Source organism: Streptopelia decaocto, assembly GCF_964273445.1.
Source record: "Streptopelia decaocto genome assembly, chromosome: 17".
Classification (NCBI taxonomy): Eukaryota; Metazoa; Chordata; class Aves; order Columbiformes; family Columbidae; genus Streptopelia; species Streptopelia decaocto.
The window spans coordinates 2976193-2993973 of record NC_138672.1 but is presented as its reverse complement, the minus strand read 5'-3'; the positions used below and the strand labels follow the sequence as shown (position 1 = coordinate 2993973).

General features: G+C 53.0%; 2 protein-coding genes across 2 annotated transcripts; one reads left to right on the top strand and one right to left on the bottom strand.

The window, feature by feature from the left end:
- Window positions 1-2341: 2341 nt before the first annotated feature.
- ANAPC2 (anaphase promoting complex subunit 2) lies at window positions 2342-15018 on the bottom strand. The gene is made up of 13 exons (XM_082068089.1): window positions 14885-15018; window positions 13475-14097; window positions 12850-12982; window positions 9929-10103; window positions 9197-9316; window positions 8704-8821; window positions 8439-8620; window positions 8157-8298; window positions 7349-7424; window positions 6553-6756; window positions 4646-4775; window positions 3592-3827; window positions 2342-2832 (listed from the first exon to the last, which is right to left on the bottom strand). The coding sequence occupies exons 1-13, from the start codon at window positions 14966-14968 to the stop codon at window positions 2620-2622; spliced, it is 2436 nt and encodes an 811-aa protein (XP_081924215.1). The 5' UTR covers window positions 14969-15018; the 3' UTR covers window positions 2342-2619.
- Window positions 14950-17708, top strand: LOC309447462 (microtubule nucleation factor SSNA1-like). The gene is made up of 3 exons (XM_082068090.1): window positions 14950-15073; window positions 15139-15338; window positions 17484-17708. Exons 1-3 carry the CDS (start codon window positions 15022-15024, stop codon window positions 17604-17606), a joined length of 375 nt encoding a protein of 124 aa, XP_081924216.1. The 5' UTR covers window positions 14950-15021; the 3' UTR covers window positions 17607-17708.
- Window positions 17709-17781: the final 73 nt, after the last annotated feature.

Here is a 17781-nt window from a genome sequence, read left to right as displayed (position 1 = left end):
CCAGCGGCTCCGTTTTCTTTCCTGGAAAAGTAGAATTAAAATAGGATAAAGTAGAATAAAGTAGAATAAAATGGAATGAAGTAAAAGAAAGTAGGAAAGGGGAAAGGCAAGGGGGAAGGGGGGGGAAAGGGGGGGAAAGGAAGGGGGGGAAAGGAAGGGGGGGAAAGGAAGGGGGGGAAAGGAAGGGGGGGAAAGGAAATGGGGGGGAAAGGAAAGGGGGGGAAAGGAAAGGGGGGGAAAGGAAAGGGGGGGAAAGGAAAGGGGGGGAAAGGAAAGGGGGGGAAAGGAAAGGGGGGGAAAGGAAAGGGGGGGAAAGGAAAGGGGGGGAAAGGAAAGGGGGGGAAAGGAAAGGGGGGGAAAGGAAAGGGGGGAAAGGAACGGGGGGAAAGGAAAGGGGGGAAAGGAAAGGGGGGAAAGGAAAGGGGGGAAAGAAAAGGGGGGAAAGGAAAGGGGGAAAAGAAAAGGGGGGAAAGAAAAGGGGGGAAAGAAAAGGGGGGAAAGAAAAGGGGGGAAAGAAAAGGGGGGAAAGAAAAGGGGGGAAAGACAGGCAGGAAAGCGGGGGGAAAGCAAAAAAGAGCAGCTGTGAAACGCAGCCCTGGGGCTCTGCACTGCAGCACAGCCAGGACAGAGGGGTCCTCCAGGGATGCCCCCACCACCTGCCCACATCCTGCTCCCTCTTGTCCTCCCAGAGCACACGGGTTTTGGCACTTGTGTGCTGCTTTGATTTATTCCGTAGTGGCTGCAGGTCTGAGCAAGAGCTGAGCACAAGGAGCTGAGCAGCCTTCGGGGGAATGTGGAGAAGCCCCCGGGAGGTGTTTTCCCAAGGGAAACGCCACCAGGACCTGCTGCAGGGGCAGGGAGCACAGAGCTCTGCCCAGGGCTGAACAAGCTGTGCTTCCACAACATCTTGTCTCATGTCCTCCACGCGTGGCGTCCAGGGATGTCCCCAGGCACATCCCATGCTGGGCACAGCAATGATGAGGCCACTACTGTGTCCTGGCCATCCCCCCACCCTCAGGTGACAACAGGTCCAGCCAGGTGTCCTACCAGGCTCTGGGGGGGCTCCTCGTGCATTCAGGTGTGGATTTCCCTCCCCAGCCTGCTGTGATTTGGAATTAGCTGCTGCTCATCTTTCTCGGCTTTACCTGGAGTAAAATCCTACATGTTCACAGATTGGGGTTTATTCAGTTATTCACAGAGCCCCTACAGCACAAGGAACATCTTAAGTTTCACAACAGAACACGCCAAACAGCTCCTAATGCTGCAGACCATGAGCCTGGAACGAAACACAACACGCGCTCAGCCACAGAGGAAAAGGTGCCCGAGGGGAGACCAGGGTCATATCCTGCCCGTGGCTGCACAAAGGATGCCCGCCAGGACTTGCGGGCCTTCAGGCAGTGAAAAACAAGGTTAAATATTAAATACAGGTTGTTTTCGATGTGCCACAAGTCTCTCGTGCGCCTGGACGCAGAGCCAGGCTTACAGGCTGCTCCCATGTTTTAAGCATGGCCCTTTGGTGTCTCAGCTCCAGCTGCCCCAGTGCCCACAGGCTGGGCCAGAAGATTCAGCAACGCACAGGAAAGACTCCTCGGGCTATGGAAACTCAATTCTTTGCTTCACAGAAAGAAAATTTTTAGTAAAAGCCAGATTTCCTAAACATATTCCTCTTGATGAGTAAAACCCATTGGGAAAGGAGGACTGAGGAACCCTGAATGCTGTTGAGTGGAGACTGAAGACAATCCGAAACCCTTTGCCTGATCTTGTACCCTTGTTTGGGTGTGACATTTAACCAGCAGAGCTCGGGGATGATCCCATACACAGTGGTGCCAATAACTCTGAATTACGCACTCCTGGGGACACCATCCATGGCCATGGGACACGTGTGTTCCTGCCATAACAATGCGATTCTGCCAGCACCTGGGTAACCCACTTACTTGCCCCCGAGACTGAAGAACTGTTACGCCTCATCCATCTAAAGCATTCTTCATCCCACAATAAAATGATTCCACACCATTTCAGAGCCTCAAACAGGGGTAAGCGGACCCTGGAGTTTTCCTCCCACATCAGCCAAAGGAGACAGCGGCAACACTTGCTTTTGTGTAGGGCCTTGCTCATCAGTGCCAGCTGCAAGACACTGCTTTAGCCACACAGAGAGACCCAGACAGCAACGGGAGCCAAGAGAGCCCTTCCAAACCCCTCCAAGGCTGCAGACGGAGACCCACCGAAAGGGAGACGGTGCCCGGCAGACCGGGGAGGTCCCTGCCCACCCTGGGCTGTGGGAAGGCTGGTGCCAAGAGCGCTCTGCCGAGAGGAGAGGAAAGAAAAGAGTTGGTACCATCTGCAAAAGGAGACTGCTGGTTTTTATTAACCAGGGAAGCTGGCCCAGACACTCACGTACGGGAGGAAAAGCCATGTGGGGAGCAGGCCCAGCCCCAGAAGTTGTGGGGTGCACAGGCCAGGCTGCTGCTGTCTCCACATGGAAACCCTTTGGGGGAAGAGGGCAGAGCAAACCCCCAGGGCACAGAACGTCCCCAGCAGGATGCACAGAGCTGGGAGGCACTGAGGAGCCGAGCACAGGCACGGAGCAGTGACACCGAGGGGAGCAGGGACGCTCACAGTCTAGTTGCAGTTCTTGGGCAGGCGATAGACACCTCCGGAGTAGATGAGTTGCTGGTCCCGGACCTTCTTCTGGAGGAAACCCTGCAGCTCCTGTATATCGATCTCTGTCACCACCGGGCCTGTCATCACAAACATCTTCAGCATGCTGTGAATCCTCTCCAGGGACAGGCTCTCCAGGTTGGTCAGCATAGCCTGGATGTACGTCCAGAACAGCTGCGGAGGGTGAACACACAACAATAACTCACACTGACACCTACACCATGAAGAAAAGGGGTGCGTTAGTATCCCACGTCCCAAAAGCAGAGCAGGGCTGCGGCTGGCAGTAAGTTCTGCTCTCAGCCATGAGCATGTGGTCTTGAAAGAAAAATATCAGCGTCGGGTGTTGAGACACACGGACAGAAACTGGGATTTGACGTGCAAGACGTGCATGACCCTCAGTGGATAAACACCGGTATGACACCTCCATGTTGCGCAGTGACACAACACACACAGAACACACGGGCAGGAAAAGCTCTGGAAGTGCCCAGGAACCACAACACAGACATAGCAAAGGTCCAGCTGTTAGTGCTGCGTAAACCTTGCTGGCAGGTTAAGTGCCAAAAAGCTCTGCTTGGGTGAATCCAAATAAGTTATGACTATTTTCAAATATGAAATAATGTCTCAGACTTTTGGTTTTTTAAACTTGAAAAAAAAAAAAGGTATTTAGAGCTGTGCAAACAGCTGCGTGGCTCGGCAGCTGGGCACTTTTCAGGAGGGAAAGCTGCGATCCAGCACCTGCACCAGTGACCATTAATCAAGAGATAACCACTTCAAAAAAAGCCCCTTGCTGGACTGAGCCACTTGCAGTGGAAAATGCAAATCCAAAGTGCAAATCAAATTCATCATCTTAATCAGATTCCCCAAAGACAAAAGCACGAGATGTTTGCGTTGTCCTGCCAGCTTTGCAAGGAACCAAGATGCACAGATGGGTACCTGCAGCTCTTCCTCCTTCTGGTCAGCCTGTGACGCCATGGCAGAGTCCCCCTCGTCATCGCTGTCTATGAGAACCACCTTCTCCCCCTGGTCCTTCTGCTCCTCCTCAATCACGGTGAAGGTGCCTTGGGGCTCTTCCCGCAGGACACCCTGCTGCAGCCACAGCGTCATCTTGCGCTTCAGCGATGTCACGGGCACCTTGAGCACTTCACTGAGCTCTGTCAGTGTCCATGTACCTGCGGAGAACACGGATAGCAGAGAGAAGAAGAGAACAGGACACCCACCCACCTCCAGCATAGAATCACAGAATGATTTTGGTTGGAAAAGACCCTCAAGAGTCCAACCATTAACCCACCCCTGGCACTGACCCATGTCCTGAGAACCTCATGTCCGTCTGTCCGACCCTCCAGGGATGGAGACTCCAGCACTGCCCTGGGCAGCCTGTTCAATGCCCCACAGCCCTTTGGGGAAGAAATTGTTCCCCACATCCAACCTCAACCTCCCCTGGCGCAACTTGAGGCCATTTCCTCTGCTCCTGGCGCTTGTTCCTGGGGAGCAGAGCCCGACCCCCCCTGGCTCCAAGCTCCTTTCAGGCAGTTCAGAGATCAGAAGGTCTCCCCTCAGCTCCTGTTCTCCAGCTGAACCCCCAGGTCCCTCAGCCGCTCCATCACACTTGTGCTCCAGCCCCTCACCAGCTCCGTTCCCTTCTCTGAACTCACTCCAGCACCTCAAGGGCTTTCTCGGTGTGAGGGACATGCCAGGATGTTACAGAGACTGGGGAAGGCTGCAGAGCCACTGCCAGGAGTGAGCCGCTGTGTGTAGTGACTGCCCAAAAGCAGAGCGGTCCCTGGGCTGTGCTGCTGCCCGGTGCTGTCTCCTTGGAGAGCTGGAGACCTGGCTGAGCCCTCATGATCTGAGCCCATGAACTAGGTCTTGGTCCTGCTGCCAGAGCTCTCAGAGCCTTCAGCCACCTGAGCAACGTGGCTTTCCCACCCAGTCCCCACGGGAAGCACAGACACGGGTGGTCATGCCGAGTCTCTGCCACGACACTCACTCTTGGTCTGGAAGTGCAGGATGATGGCAGCATGCACGGGAGAGACGGACAGGGACAGGGTGCGGTCTGCCAGCTCCACGTCCAAGTTCACCAGGCCCAGGTGGTACTTCCAGTTCAGGGTCCTCATGGCCTGGAAAAGTGGGCAGCAGCCGCTCAGAGCGGATCTAACAAGAACCACTAAGAGCTGTGTTATGGCAAACAACCCTCTACCACCAGGGCCAGCTGTGCTCCACACACCAGATACCAAAGCTGCTCCCCTGCTCATGAGTCACCCAGCGCTGCCACCACCCCCATGGGAAACGTCCTCCTTGGCACAGGCTGTTGTCCAGCCCTTGCCCAAGACCAGTGCCCCTGACAGCCAGTCCCTCAGCTCGCTGGCAGGGCAAGCGCAGGTTGAGGAAACACTGGAAGACCAACTGGGCCACTCAGGACAAATTCCTACCGGAAAATAAATATTCATCCGGGGCAGGATTTCATCAGAAGAGAAGCAGTCTGTTCTGAGACTGCTGTGAAAAGACAACTGCGTGCTTTGAAGGTGGGGATGCTCAAGGACACTGCTTCCTCCTTGCATCCCCTCCTCCATCCCCTCCTAATTTTTAGCAGGACACAATCAGCTGGCAGCCACATCTGGCACGTAGCTACAGCAGAAGAGACAGGATCTAGAGCAGGGTGTAATGCTCATTTCCACAGGGGGCCACATCATCCTCACAGTTGCCTTCAAGGGGCCAAATGTAATTTTAGGACTGTATAAATGTAACTACTCCTACAAAATGAGTAGGAATCGTACTCAAAATGGGTTTGACAGCCCTGACCTAGAGCTATGAGCTTCCCAGCCTCATGGCATGTATCATCTGGTGCAAAACAACAAATTCAAGAAAGGATATAGGAAACCAGGCCTGAAGTGGAGTCAGAGCACAAGTGGACAGGCAAAGAGGAACATGTGCATCAGACACCAAATTGTGTTCTGGCTGGCTGCAAAGAACCCTCTGTGTGTGCACACACCACGCTGGCATGACAGGTCGACCTGAATTCTGAATCATCCATGCTCCAGCTGTGTCACCCGCACTCCAACGGGTAAGAAACTGCAAGGTGAGAAAGCCAAGAGCACAGCTCTGGAAGTGACCGAGATGTTCCTTGACTTCCAGACAGATGTTCCTGCTTCCAACCCATTCTGTATGTGCAGAGCAAGATGCACCTCAGCCTTCTCTATCTGACTAACTGCCACGATCAAGTGCCTGGAGAACAGAAGAATACTTCATGGTTGCTTGTATTTGCTCGGTCTGCCTCTCTTCCACCTTGCCACGCTGTTTATAAAGGCACGTATTCCATCTTTGAGCCACAAACTGACCAAAAATGCTTGCACTTCAACTGTCTAACGTGGACCCTCCAGAAGTGAATGAAACAACCCAGGAGAGACCACAGGCAGAAGGAGAAGCCACATTCAAACTCCAGACTAACAGTGAATCTTAAAATGAGACCGTGTTAAAAGAGTTTATTTTCAAGAGGACAAACAGTGACAGAGTAGTGGAGAGGCCAACAGGGAGAGGGTATCACTCTTACTACTCCTGAACTCGGGCCAACAAGCTTAGACCAGACTTCGGATGCCCAAGAGCTTCCAGCTCAGTATCCATTTAACTAACAAACACTGGCACACTTTAGAAAACTCTTTTCCCTAGCTACAATCCCTGTGACAGCCCCGGCACCCCATAGGAGATAAACCCTTCTTTTGGCAACAGCTAAACTAGCACAGCTTCCAAAAGCTGAGGGACTTTGAGATTCCACCATAACAGCATGGGTATACTAGCAGCTAAACCTTAAGGGATGTTAAAGGGGACTTTGCATAAGCCACACTATGTAACAGTCTGAACAGCATACACCTTTTTTAAGGAGTGTTAAGGTTGCCTCACCTTTAATTTCTCATACTTCTTGGAATAGGCTTCCATGGCCTCCTTGACCTGCTCCGGAAGCTCCAGCTTCTCCTCCTTCAGCGGTGGCCAGAACTCGCTCGACAGGATAACGGCGACGAGGCTGAATGGTGGCTTCTCCTCCTCCGGGAGTTTCTCCTCCTCATCACGAATGTTGGCATTAATGCGTCGCGAGTCAGCCATATCCTGGAAAAGGCAGAGGACACTGAACAGGATGCCTCCTGGCATCCCAGTGAGGAACAGCCACCCTCTCTGTAGGCCAGCAGCAGCTTTTTGAAGCCCTCCACATCACTTGATTTTGGACGAGCACAGCTTCTCTTCCAAGTCAGTACTAACCCTTAGTAAAGGAGAAGCTTAAACAAGGTGACTAATATCTCCAAGTGATGATGGGGACACTGGAAATGACGTGATGATGTGTGTGAGCCCACACCGGGGTCCCTCTGGATCTGTGCTCTTCCCGCAGTGCTGCAAGTGAATTAAACTGCAGAGTCCCAATGCCAGAGGAGCTGGAATAGCCCAGGGAAGAGCCCTGTGCTGCAGGAAGGGCAGGACAAACAACAGCAACAGAGTGACCATTCCCCAGAGTCGATAACCCGACCCATGGGGCTTAAAAAACAGACATGATTTTCAATGCACGTCTGCCTGTCAGAGATCAGCCCCCTCACTGGGATTTTGGGAACTAAACTTTCCTAAAAGACCCTTTTTGGGTCAATCCTCAAATTCCTCCCTGTCCCCAGTGAGCTCAAACACCCAGGACTGGAATGGTAAAAAAAGTTACTTTTAACATGACTTCGCAATAGTGCATCTGAGCTTCACCAAACCGCAGCTTCAGCAGCTCCACGTTGCGGATTTCCCTGAGAAGAGAAACAACAGATCAGACACGGGTCCCTCACACAGACGAGCCTGGTTTGGCCTCCACCCTTTGCACCACAGCCAGAGAGAGCTGTTCCTGGCCCACCTGTGCTCCTCCCAGGGAGCCTCACAAGGCACATTACTGAACACGATGCCTCCTGGCACCCAAGTGAGGAACAATCACCCTCTCTGTAGGCCAGCAGCAGCTTTTGAAGCCCTCCCCATCACTTGCATTTGGACGAGCACAGCACCAAGCCATCCCCCGCGACAGCACAGTGCGACCGCAGCATTTGGGGAGCCGCTTTCCTGCACCTGCACACCCCAGATGTGGCTCACACCGGCTGCATCTCACGGAAAGGAAAACCACTGTTGAACCAAGACACAGTTGGGTTGCAACTGAGGTTTCCTGAGGCTTCATCCCTTTCTCTTACTTTGATACTTTCTGCTGACTCTCAGCAGCCTGGGAGCCACCAGAAAACATGGGATGGAGTTAAGAGGGTGTTGTGCCTCCAATTTAACTACATGCTGCCCTATGAGTCAAAGGCAGGACTGAGCAAGAAGCAGCCTGAGAAGAGGTGAGCACATGAAATTCTAGATGCAACCCCAAAGCTGCAGAGGAAATGTCCCAAGACATTCCTGGCTGCAGAATCAACCGTTCATAGGACTGAGTCTGAAGCACCTTTAGCGGGTGATTTTACCATTGGAAGCCCTGGGGTTGGGCACATGGACCTCACCTCTCAACGCTGTAGTTGAACTGATGTAGCAGCCGGTCAGCCAGAAGCGTGCGGTATTCGTTGATAAACAGGTCCTTGCTGCCATAGATGCTCACCAGCAGGCTGATGATGTCCGAGGACCGACGCTTGGAACTTGATTTTCCTAGTGAAATGCAGCAGATGACAGCGTGAGATTAACAGAGACCTGCCCCAGCCCAGCTCAGCTCTCCAGGACTAGTGACGAGCTGCTCCGGACTGCAGCCCAGCAGGGAGAACAGCAGGACTTTGGGCTTGGCATCTCACCTGGATCTGCATCAACTGGGTCAGGAACCCAGTCCCCTGGTTCTGCGATGTCATCGTCACTCTCCTGGCCATTCTCCAGGGTCACCGGGTCAGCTTTCGAGAGCTCGTTCGCAAGATCACTGGAGCCCTCGGCATCCCCTGTGAGACCGGCCACGATCTGCCGCACCGTGTCTTCCCGAGTCCTGCCGAGAGGCCAGAGGAACAAAGCAGGTGAAGGGAAGAGGAGGGAAAAGGGATGCATACGACTGTCCCACCAGCCTCCTACCTCAGGTACTTCCTGATGGGCTCACAGGCGACCTCCAGGATAACCATAGAGGGGTCGAGCTCCCGCAAGGCCTTGATGGCCGAGATATACAGAGTGATGATGTCCGATGTGTTGACTCCTGCAAGCGAGAGGAAGGAATGTGTCTGAGAAACCAGTTCCAGCTGCAAACGCAGGCTCAGAGACTGAGAGAAACCAGCTAAGCCCCGGCGGTGCATTAGGAGCTCACACCACACACAGCAAAGAAGCCTTGACCCGCATGGACCAAAGCTAAACTTCTAGCTTGGCTCCTGACCACACTGCAAAAATGAGGTAGAAAGGAGCTGGGATACGATCAGGCACTGCTGCCCATGCAGACTCCAGCATGGAGAGCAGTGATGTGCGGTCTGCCTGCCTCTCACTCATCAAACACAAAATCAGATGATGCTCCCAGCAGATCCCCCTCACGCCCAGGCTCCCTACAGTGTTATGACGTACGCCGGGATGTCACACCCACCAGGATGCAGAAGTCGCACTTCCAGAGCACTTTTCAGGGAGCTGAGCAGCTGCTGCCTCTGATTAGTCCTTTCCAAGCAGAATTTGAGGTCCTCCACAGCAGGCTTCGACTCCGGGAAATCTACAGACCAAGCAGCCATCAGACACAGTGGGGAGGCAAGAGGAGACAGGGTGGCACAGCAGGGGATTAAGACAGATTTATCATTCACCCTGTTGTTATCATCATTTAGAAGAATGAATCCTGTCTGCAATTGCTAACCTAAAGATCCGTAAATCCTTTCAGTGTTAAGTCAGTCTGCTCATATAACAAAGATAAGAGCGACTTGCAAAACACCTGATCACGAAGTACAGACACTACTGACCTTGCAGCTCTAGACACTTTGGAGCCCACACAATTAGCTGAGTCTTGCTTTAACACATATCTCAAGATGGTTGGATAAAGCGTCCTTTAGCTGAATGTTGCTCATTATATGCTAAAAGCATTATGTAATGCAATATGCAAATGTGTAACCAATTGGCTCTTTAGGGTGTGAACATAGTGATACGATTTTGTATATAATGCCTTTTACTTTTCTTACTGGTGTGCTGGCGTTATTCCAGCATGCGGACTTCCACAACTTAGTAATAAACAATATCTTATCTCTGTGTGCTACAATCTGGCTTTTTTGCACACCAGGTGACAGAACCCTGGTTTTGGGACAACACAGTCCAAGAGTGCACGGGTCACACCCACCTCGAATGATGCTGAAGAGCTCTTCGATGCGCATGCTGGCATAGATGCGGTAGAAGAACCTTTGGACGTGGCACCGCCAGTGCTTTAAGGTGCTGCTGGCGTCTGGAGAGGAGCGTGCCGAGGGGCCGTCGTGCAGAAAAACCCTGCTGAGCCAGCCGATCACCTTCTCCATCCACTGTCAGAGGAGAGAGAGAGGGATGGTGAACACAACCGTGTCCCACACCTCCCACTGACAGCAGGAATGGGCTGCTGGGCAAGGACAGCGCTGCCTCCAGCTGCTCCACAAATGCACCCTGGCCTGGGCTATAGACAGGAAAAGCTGAGCTGAAATAATATGAACTTTAGCTAAAGATACAGAAGATCCAGTTGTGCAGGTGTGTAGGAGAAGATAAGGGGTATTGCATCTGGGCAGGAACAACCCCAGGTTCCAGTATAGGTTGGGGAATGACCTATTAGAGAGCAGCGTAGGGGAAAGGGACCTGGGGGTCCTGGGGACAGCAGGGTGACCATGAGCCAGCACTGGGCCCTTGTGGCCAGGAAGCCAATGGTACCTGGGGTGGGTTAGAAGGGGGTGGTCAGTAGGTCAGAGAGGTTCTCCTGCCCCTCTGCTCTGCCCTGGGGAGACCACACCTGGAATCTTGTGTCCAGTTGTGGCCCCTCAGTTCCAGCAGGACAGGGAACTGCTGGAGAGAGTCCAGCGCAGCCACCAAGATGCTGAAGGGAGTGGAGCATCTCCCGTGTGAGGAAAGGCTGAGGGAGCTGGGGCTCTGGAGCTGGACAAGAGGACACTGAGGGGGGACTCATTCCTGGGGATCAATATGGAAAGGGGGAGTGTCAGGAGGATGGAGCCAGGCTCTTCTGGTGACAACCAGTGACAGGACAAGGGGCAATGGGTACAGACTGGAACACAGGAGGTTCCACTTAAATATGAGAAGAAACTTCTTCCTGGTGAGGGTGGCAGAGCCTGGCCCAGGCTGCCCAGGGGGGTTGTGGAGTCTCCTTCTGTGCAGACATTCCAACCCGCCTGGACACCTTCCTGTGTAACCTCATCTGGGTGTTCCTGCTCCATGGGGGGATTGCACTGGATGAGCTTTCCAGGGCCCTTCAACCCCTGACACTCTGGGATTCTGTGATTCTGAGGGCTGGCTGAGGACTGTGCATAGGCGCTGGGCTCCAAAAAGAATAAGGTATATAAAAAACTCACATGCTATTCTGTTCTTGCAGAATTCCATTCTATACCTGCAGAACTATTCTGGGAATATGAACGAATTGCCCATCGCACCATCCTTGGCCCAAAATTTCTATGATTCCTAAAATCAATGAAGGGCAAGCAAGTCATCCCAGGGACTCACAGACAAACAACCACACTCAGGCACTTCACATCAAGACCTCAAATACCAGCCTAGTCACTTAATAATAAAATTAAAACCTGAAGAGAGAACATCAAAACATTAATTTTTCGTATCCAAGATTAAGTTTTCTATAGAGAAATGTATAACTGTCAAATTTCAAAGGTACTCAACTACGATATCCAGATGAAATGCTTTTTTTTTAATTTCCCCTTCAAAGTGGCAAATATGTGCTACTTCTGGGATAGCATTTGAGTATTAATAGCTACTAGATTTTATTATTTTTTGATACCAAATTCCGACAGCCTGAAACAAAAATGCTAAGTCAAGGTCTGGTTTGCTGACATTAATCTTTAATTATCCATTCAGCTGAGGAACCACTGAAGAAATGCACCAGTTCCACCAACTACAAGGCAGGATGAACCTGAACAGCCGGGCATCGATCTGGGCAAGTTCTCCTAACGGGCAGAAGGAATAGACAGCAACTGATGCAAAGCAACTCAGTTTTAATGAATACTATTATTATCAAACCAACCCATTCTTCCTCATGAGTTTATCTTCTCTGAGTGCTCCTGTTAGAGCCCAATTATCAAACAACATTTCACTTTTAGCTCGCCAGGCTTGTGCTTTTTTCCTTTAAATTCTCTCTTCCTAATTCTAACATATTCCAACACTCTGTGGCCAAACGCATTGGCCTTTCCAATGAGGTGGGAGCAAAGGGACCTTCTGCAACGTCTGACAAGTGGAACACGGCTGCATTTTCTCTGGTGCCCTTAAAGTGCCCTTAAACAATCTCCAGGGCATCCAAAAGCATTTCGCACTGGGTTCATAAAGAAAGTGTTGCACAGCAACTGAAGGGAAGCAAATATAAAATAACTGCTCATGTTTGCAGACAACAGAAACGGCCGGCATGGCAAGCAGCAAGGAAACTGGGGCAACCACAGCGAGCGGTCTGGTTTGCACGGCAACCCGGCGTCACGCGTTGTCCTTGGGCACAGGGAAAGGCACCGAGGGACAAAGAGCGAGTCCGCGGAGCCAGGGCTGTGTCCTGGAACAGCCACAGCCTGGAGAACAACTTGATTTTAAGGTCACGCTGGGTAAACAGCCCAACGGGAACTCACTTTAAGGCAGCAGCAAAAAAAATGGGTAGTTGCAAGGAAGGGTTTTAATTCTATATGTAGCCCACTGGTGAGATCAACACCAGAGTATCATCTCCCATCCTCGCTCTCTATTTTAAAGGGGTGTTGAAAACTTGGAAAGAGGACAGGGAACAGCCACATAAAATCTAATTATGGGCCCATCTACGCAAAGGGAGGGTCCTCGGCAGGTTAGGTGGCACTACATGTACTTGTAGCTCGTAAAATGAAACCACAGAAATTCCTTCATTACTGCGGACGTCACCAGGTGAAATATAATGGTCTATTACACACAAGTCAGAGCAAACCTTCCCCCGCCGGTGTAAATCAAACTGGGGATAGTGGCAGCCCTGGACCAGGTGTTTTCAGGCAGAATCTGCTTTAGCCTGAGCTGCTAAAGCTGCAACAGGAGCAGCTGCCCGTGCGCCGCCCTTACCTCCTGGAACTCGCTGAGGAAGGAGCGCTCGTACTCCCCCCTGCAGCGCTGCTCCATCCTCTCCTCGATCATCCTGTGCAGGATGGTGGTCACAGCATCGGCGCTCACCCTCTCCAGCAGATTCAGCCGGCGGCTGCAGACACAGAGACCCGATCCAGAGCGTGGGGAAGCAAACGTACAAGCAAATCAAGAAAATCTAGCTACCTGAAGTTCCTTCCTCCCCATACCCTCCACAGACACAGGCCTAGCTCTTAAGTGCTCTGACAGCCCGCGTAAATGCACTGCGTGTATAACACATGGCACTGCTGCTATCCTGTCTTAGAAACATTATTTGCTAGCCGTCAAAAGGTTTTTCATTTAGAAAAGTTTACTTCTTTGTGAGCAGAAGGCCTTAGAGCAAGAGAAAGATATTCCCACACCCAGAGAGAGAACTTTCTGTCTCAAGATCTGCTCTAGTTCAACCACCAGCCGGCAACCAGCTGCAGAAACCCTGTGTCAGGTTCACCCTGTACCACGACACAGCCTGACTCCTCCAGTTCTCAGATACCGAGAAAACCTGCTCCTGCTCCCCATCCAGACCACCTGCTTGTTCTGAGCGACAGCCACCAGCCCGTCACCTACGTACAGAACGTCATTGAGCTGCTGGAACTGCTCCATGGCCTTGGGGCACCAGCACCGCTCCCTCTTGCTGCTGCAGCCCGCACACAGCGGGCTCTCTCCTCCGCCCTCCTCCGTGTCACTCTCCTGCTCGGTCTCGCTCATGCTGCTCTCGCCCTCGTTCGTTCCATCTTCTCCTTTCTTCCACTGCCGCATGTATATCCTGAAAGTGCGGCTGTAGAACTGTTGGATCATTTCCTGGAAGGATTCGGTAGTGGAGAAGAAAAGGATGGCTTTGAACATGGTGTAGAACTTCTCCTGCAGCATCTGAGCACCTGTCCCCAGGAGCAATCCCGCCTTGGTCCATCTCTCCAGAAGTTCCAGGCTGTTCAGGTAGGGGTCCAGGCGGCGCTTGAGGAGACAGAACGCGTCCAGAAGGAGCGAGGCGCACTGGGGCTCCTCCGCTGTGTTTTCATACTGGCCAATACAGTTCCAGAACTCGGGAGCTATGTTTGCCTGCAGGTCCGTCTGCAGCACCTCCATGAACCACTCCTCCACCACGCAGTGCAAGTCGTGCCGCCGCAGCACGTCCAGGGCTGCCCGCAGGTCGGCATCCTGCAGCGGCCCCGCAGCGCCGGACCTCGGTGCTGCCTGGAAAGCAGAGGGGACACCAGGTTAAGCAGAGGAGACCATTCGTCTCACAGCACAGGAACCAAACGCACGCAGGCTCTGCCATCAAACCTGGCAGATACTGTCGCTCCGTGGAGACCCGCTGGGGTCTCAGCCGCTGCTGGAAGCCAAGCGCCCACCTCCCAGGCCCAGCACCCAAACACCGTCCATCGCTGTGCCCTTCACTGCTGTCCCCATCCACTGCTGTCCCTGCTGGCAGCCACTGCAGGACACACGCACGGATGGGAGAGCCATGAGCCACCCTCGGGGCCCTGAGAAGCCAGGCTCTGAGGGAAAACCGGGGCAAAACCTTCCCTGGCTGGTGATTATCTCCCTTGGAGAGCGAGCGGGAGCAGAGCCGCAGCACGGCTGGGGAGCCGGCTCCTGGCTTTGGCCCATACGCTTCCCTGGCTGGTGTGATGGGAAGGGGGACGGCTGGACCGCCACGGCCTTTCCCCGGCAGCCCCGAGCAAACGCGGCCAGATCCCCCTTCCCCAGCCGGCAGCTCAGGCCGCTTTTCCCCCCCGCACCGCGCAGCGCCGGACCCCGGAGTGGCAGAACCCGGACCCCGGAGCGGCAGAACCCGGACCCCGCACCGCCGGAACCCGGACCCCGCACCGCCGGAACCCGGACCCCGGAGCGGCAGAACGGTGAGTCGGGGCCTGCTCGGAACCCACGGGGCCGGTCCCGACAGGGCCCAGAGACCCGCGAGCGGGGAGCGGCGCGTCCTCCCCGGGCGCTGCCCGCCCTCCCGTCCCGTCCCGCTCACCAGCCCCAGGGCGGCGGGCGGCACCAGCGCGGTGCTGAGCGTGTGCCAGGCGGCGGACAGCCCCGCGCCCGCCGGCGGCTCCATGCGGGCCGCGCCGCAGGAAGGGGCGGAGCGCGGCGGGACGTTGGGCCGGGGCGATGAGCGGCCCCGGGGCCGCGCTGCGGAGCTACAACGAGGAGCTGCGGGAGGGTGAGCGGGGCCGGGCGGCGGCGGGGCCGGGGCGCGGGCCGGGGCTGACGGGTCGGTGCCCGCAGGGCTGGCGGAGCTGCGCGCCCGGCGGGAGGAGCTGAGCGGGCGGATCCGGGACGAGGAGGCGGAGCGGGCCCGGCTGCAGGGCCGGATCTGGGCGCTGACCGAGCGGCTGGCCCGCACCAGCGAGAGCCTGGCCCGGAACCTGGCTGCCCGCAGCGAGCTCGACCGGACCATCGCCGAGACAGAGGCGGCCTACGGCAAGGTAACCGCCCGGAGCTCCGGCACAGGCGCCCCCGCCATGGGGAGCTTAGTTTGGGTCTGGTTTGGTGCTGTCTGAGCTTCTGGGAGCGCAGCCCGGCGGTGCCGAAGGGCGCAGCGTCCCCGCCTTCGGGTGCCCAGCGAGACCGAGCGGCCCGTCGCAGCGGGAGGAAAGTGGGGGCTGAGTTAAAGCACATTGTCAAAATACAAAGATATGGCCCTTGGAATGGACCCCTACAAGAAAAAAAAACTTCTCACAGAGAAGAGGAAACGGCCTCAAGTTGCACCAGGGGAGGCTGAGGTTGGATGTGGGGAACAATTTCTTCCCCAAAGGGCTGTGGGGCATTGGAACAGGCTGCCCAGGGCAGTGCTGGAGTCACCATCCCTGGAGGGCTGGACAGACGGACATGAGGTTCTCAGGACATGGGGCAGTGCTGGAGTCAGGTTATGGTTGGACTCAGTGATCCTGAGGGTCTCTTCCAATTGAAATGATTCTATGATCATTTGGGGGGTGGAAGAAAAGAGGAAACCAGAGAGAAGACATTGACCCAGAAAACCATGAATTCATGCAGGTAACACCAAACTGATAACTCTCTTTGCTCAACTTCTCATGTCATTTCCTTCTATCTTTAGTGGAACACGATCATGATAGTATCATAAAAGAGCAGAAATGTTGGCACAGTAAAGGGGTGGGAAGGAGACAAACAGCACAAGGGCCATTCCCATTATTTCAGTTACTGGGATGGCTCCAACACTTTGCCTTCCCCATCAACTGACAGGCTGGGCCTGCTTCATCCTGAGTGTAGGATAACAGCTGAATTCACTTTTGAATTACCAACCAATCTACTTACTAGAAAAATAAAAGGATCTTCCCAGCTGTCTTGCAGATCTTCCCTCCGTTGGTAACAAGGAGCTGCTGAGTCCAAGAGCATCCCTTCCCCAGGAGCTGCTGACTACATTCTCCTCTTCCCACTGTTTCTTTTAATATGGTCACTAATCTATTAATCTATCAGATCCTCTTCATCTCCCAAAGTCAATACTTTCCAGCGACACGTTTCAGATGAGGCTGGAGCTGTTTTCTCAGCCTACTTCAAGAACTGGTGGTTTGGGGTGAAAGGGGGAACCTGCATAAAAATATAACAGCTTGGAAACAGTGTTGTAAAGATACAGGAACAACCAGAAACCTTCCCTGAGATACAAGTTACAACCCCCAGCCTACAAATGAATTCATGTTTATTGAAATGAGAAGAGAGTCACAGTAGGAAAGAAGCAGAGGTAGGTTGGAAACACAGACATCCTGCAAACAGGAACCAGTAACAAAGTCCCTTTCCTAGGGGTGCACATCTCTGTAATCACATCCTTGCCTCCCCAGCCCCTGATAGTCACTAAACTCCACCTTTTTCTGCGGACAAGCTGGTGAGATCCCACCAACACGTCCTGCTGGAGCCGCCTCCCGCAGGGCACTTACCTTAGCGCTTCTCTGACCGCTCCGTCATTCCCACAGGTTCACAGGAGCGTAAAGCACCTTTGGGACTACAACCCTACTATCCCATTTTGTTACAATTGTCCACTGTTAGAACTTTGAAACTGTGAGACGGACAGGCTGTGAGTCTCCTAAACCATGGGTAGCCTTGCTTCTTAGTGCACAGGAAGTGGGAGTGTTACGTGATACACAGTTATTAGCTAAAAATAGAAGAAAATTAATAAAAGGAAGAATTTAGTCTGAGTTAAGGTCATTGTAGAGTTGAGCTAGTCTTTAAGTGAGAAACCTAAAACATGCAGTTTTAATGGGAAGACAGTTGAAACAGGGTCAGCTGAGCACAATCTAATGCTGATCGAAAAAGCCCAGGTATCAATATCTCCTTCAAAAATAATAATAAAAGCAAACAGATCCTGAAGTTGAGCCCACAGGGAGCTCTCTGGCTCATGCTCTAAACCAGATAAATTGCTTTACGTGTTTCATATTCAGAATATGAGCATGAACCAGAGAAATTCCTCCGGAGGTGAGACAGGATGATATATCACCAAGAATCAAACGTGGTGAGGGGTGGAAGATCCCTCTTGCTGCAAGGCAGATCAGCTGAATTCAAAGGGAACTCATAAGAGAAACAGGTGATGTAAAAATAAGCTATTTTTATTTCTTTCCCAGATTCTGGAGAGTTCTCAGACACTGCTGGATGTCTTAAAGGAAGAAATCGAGAATGCTGGTAAAGCCACTGAGCCACAAAGCACTTCAAAACAAAAACAAGCACGGGAACAAAAGCATTCCTAAACCTTTTCTTCAGCCTGAAAAGCCCTGTTGGTCTGGGACAGCTGCTGTTCTGGTACAATGATGCCACATTTAATAAAGGTTTGTTGTGTTTTGGTTTTTTTTTCAGAAGTAAATTTTCCTTCCAGATGCACTTTGGTATTAGTCAGAAATCTACTGAAGTTGTTCCTCAAATACC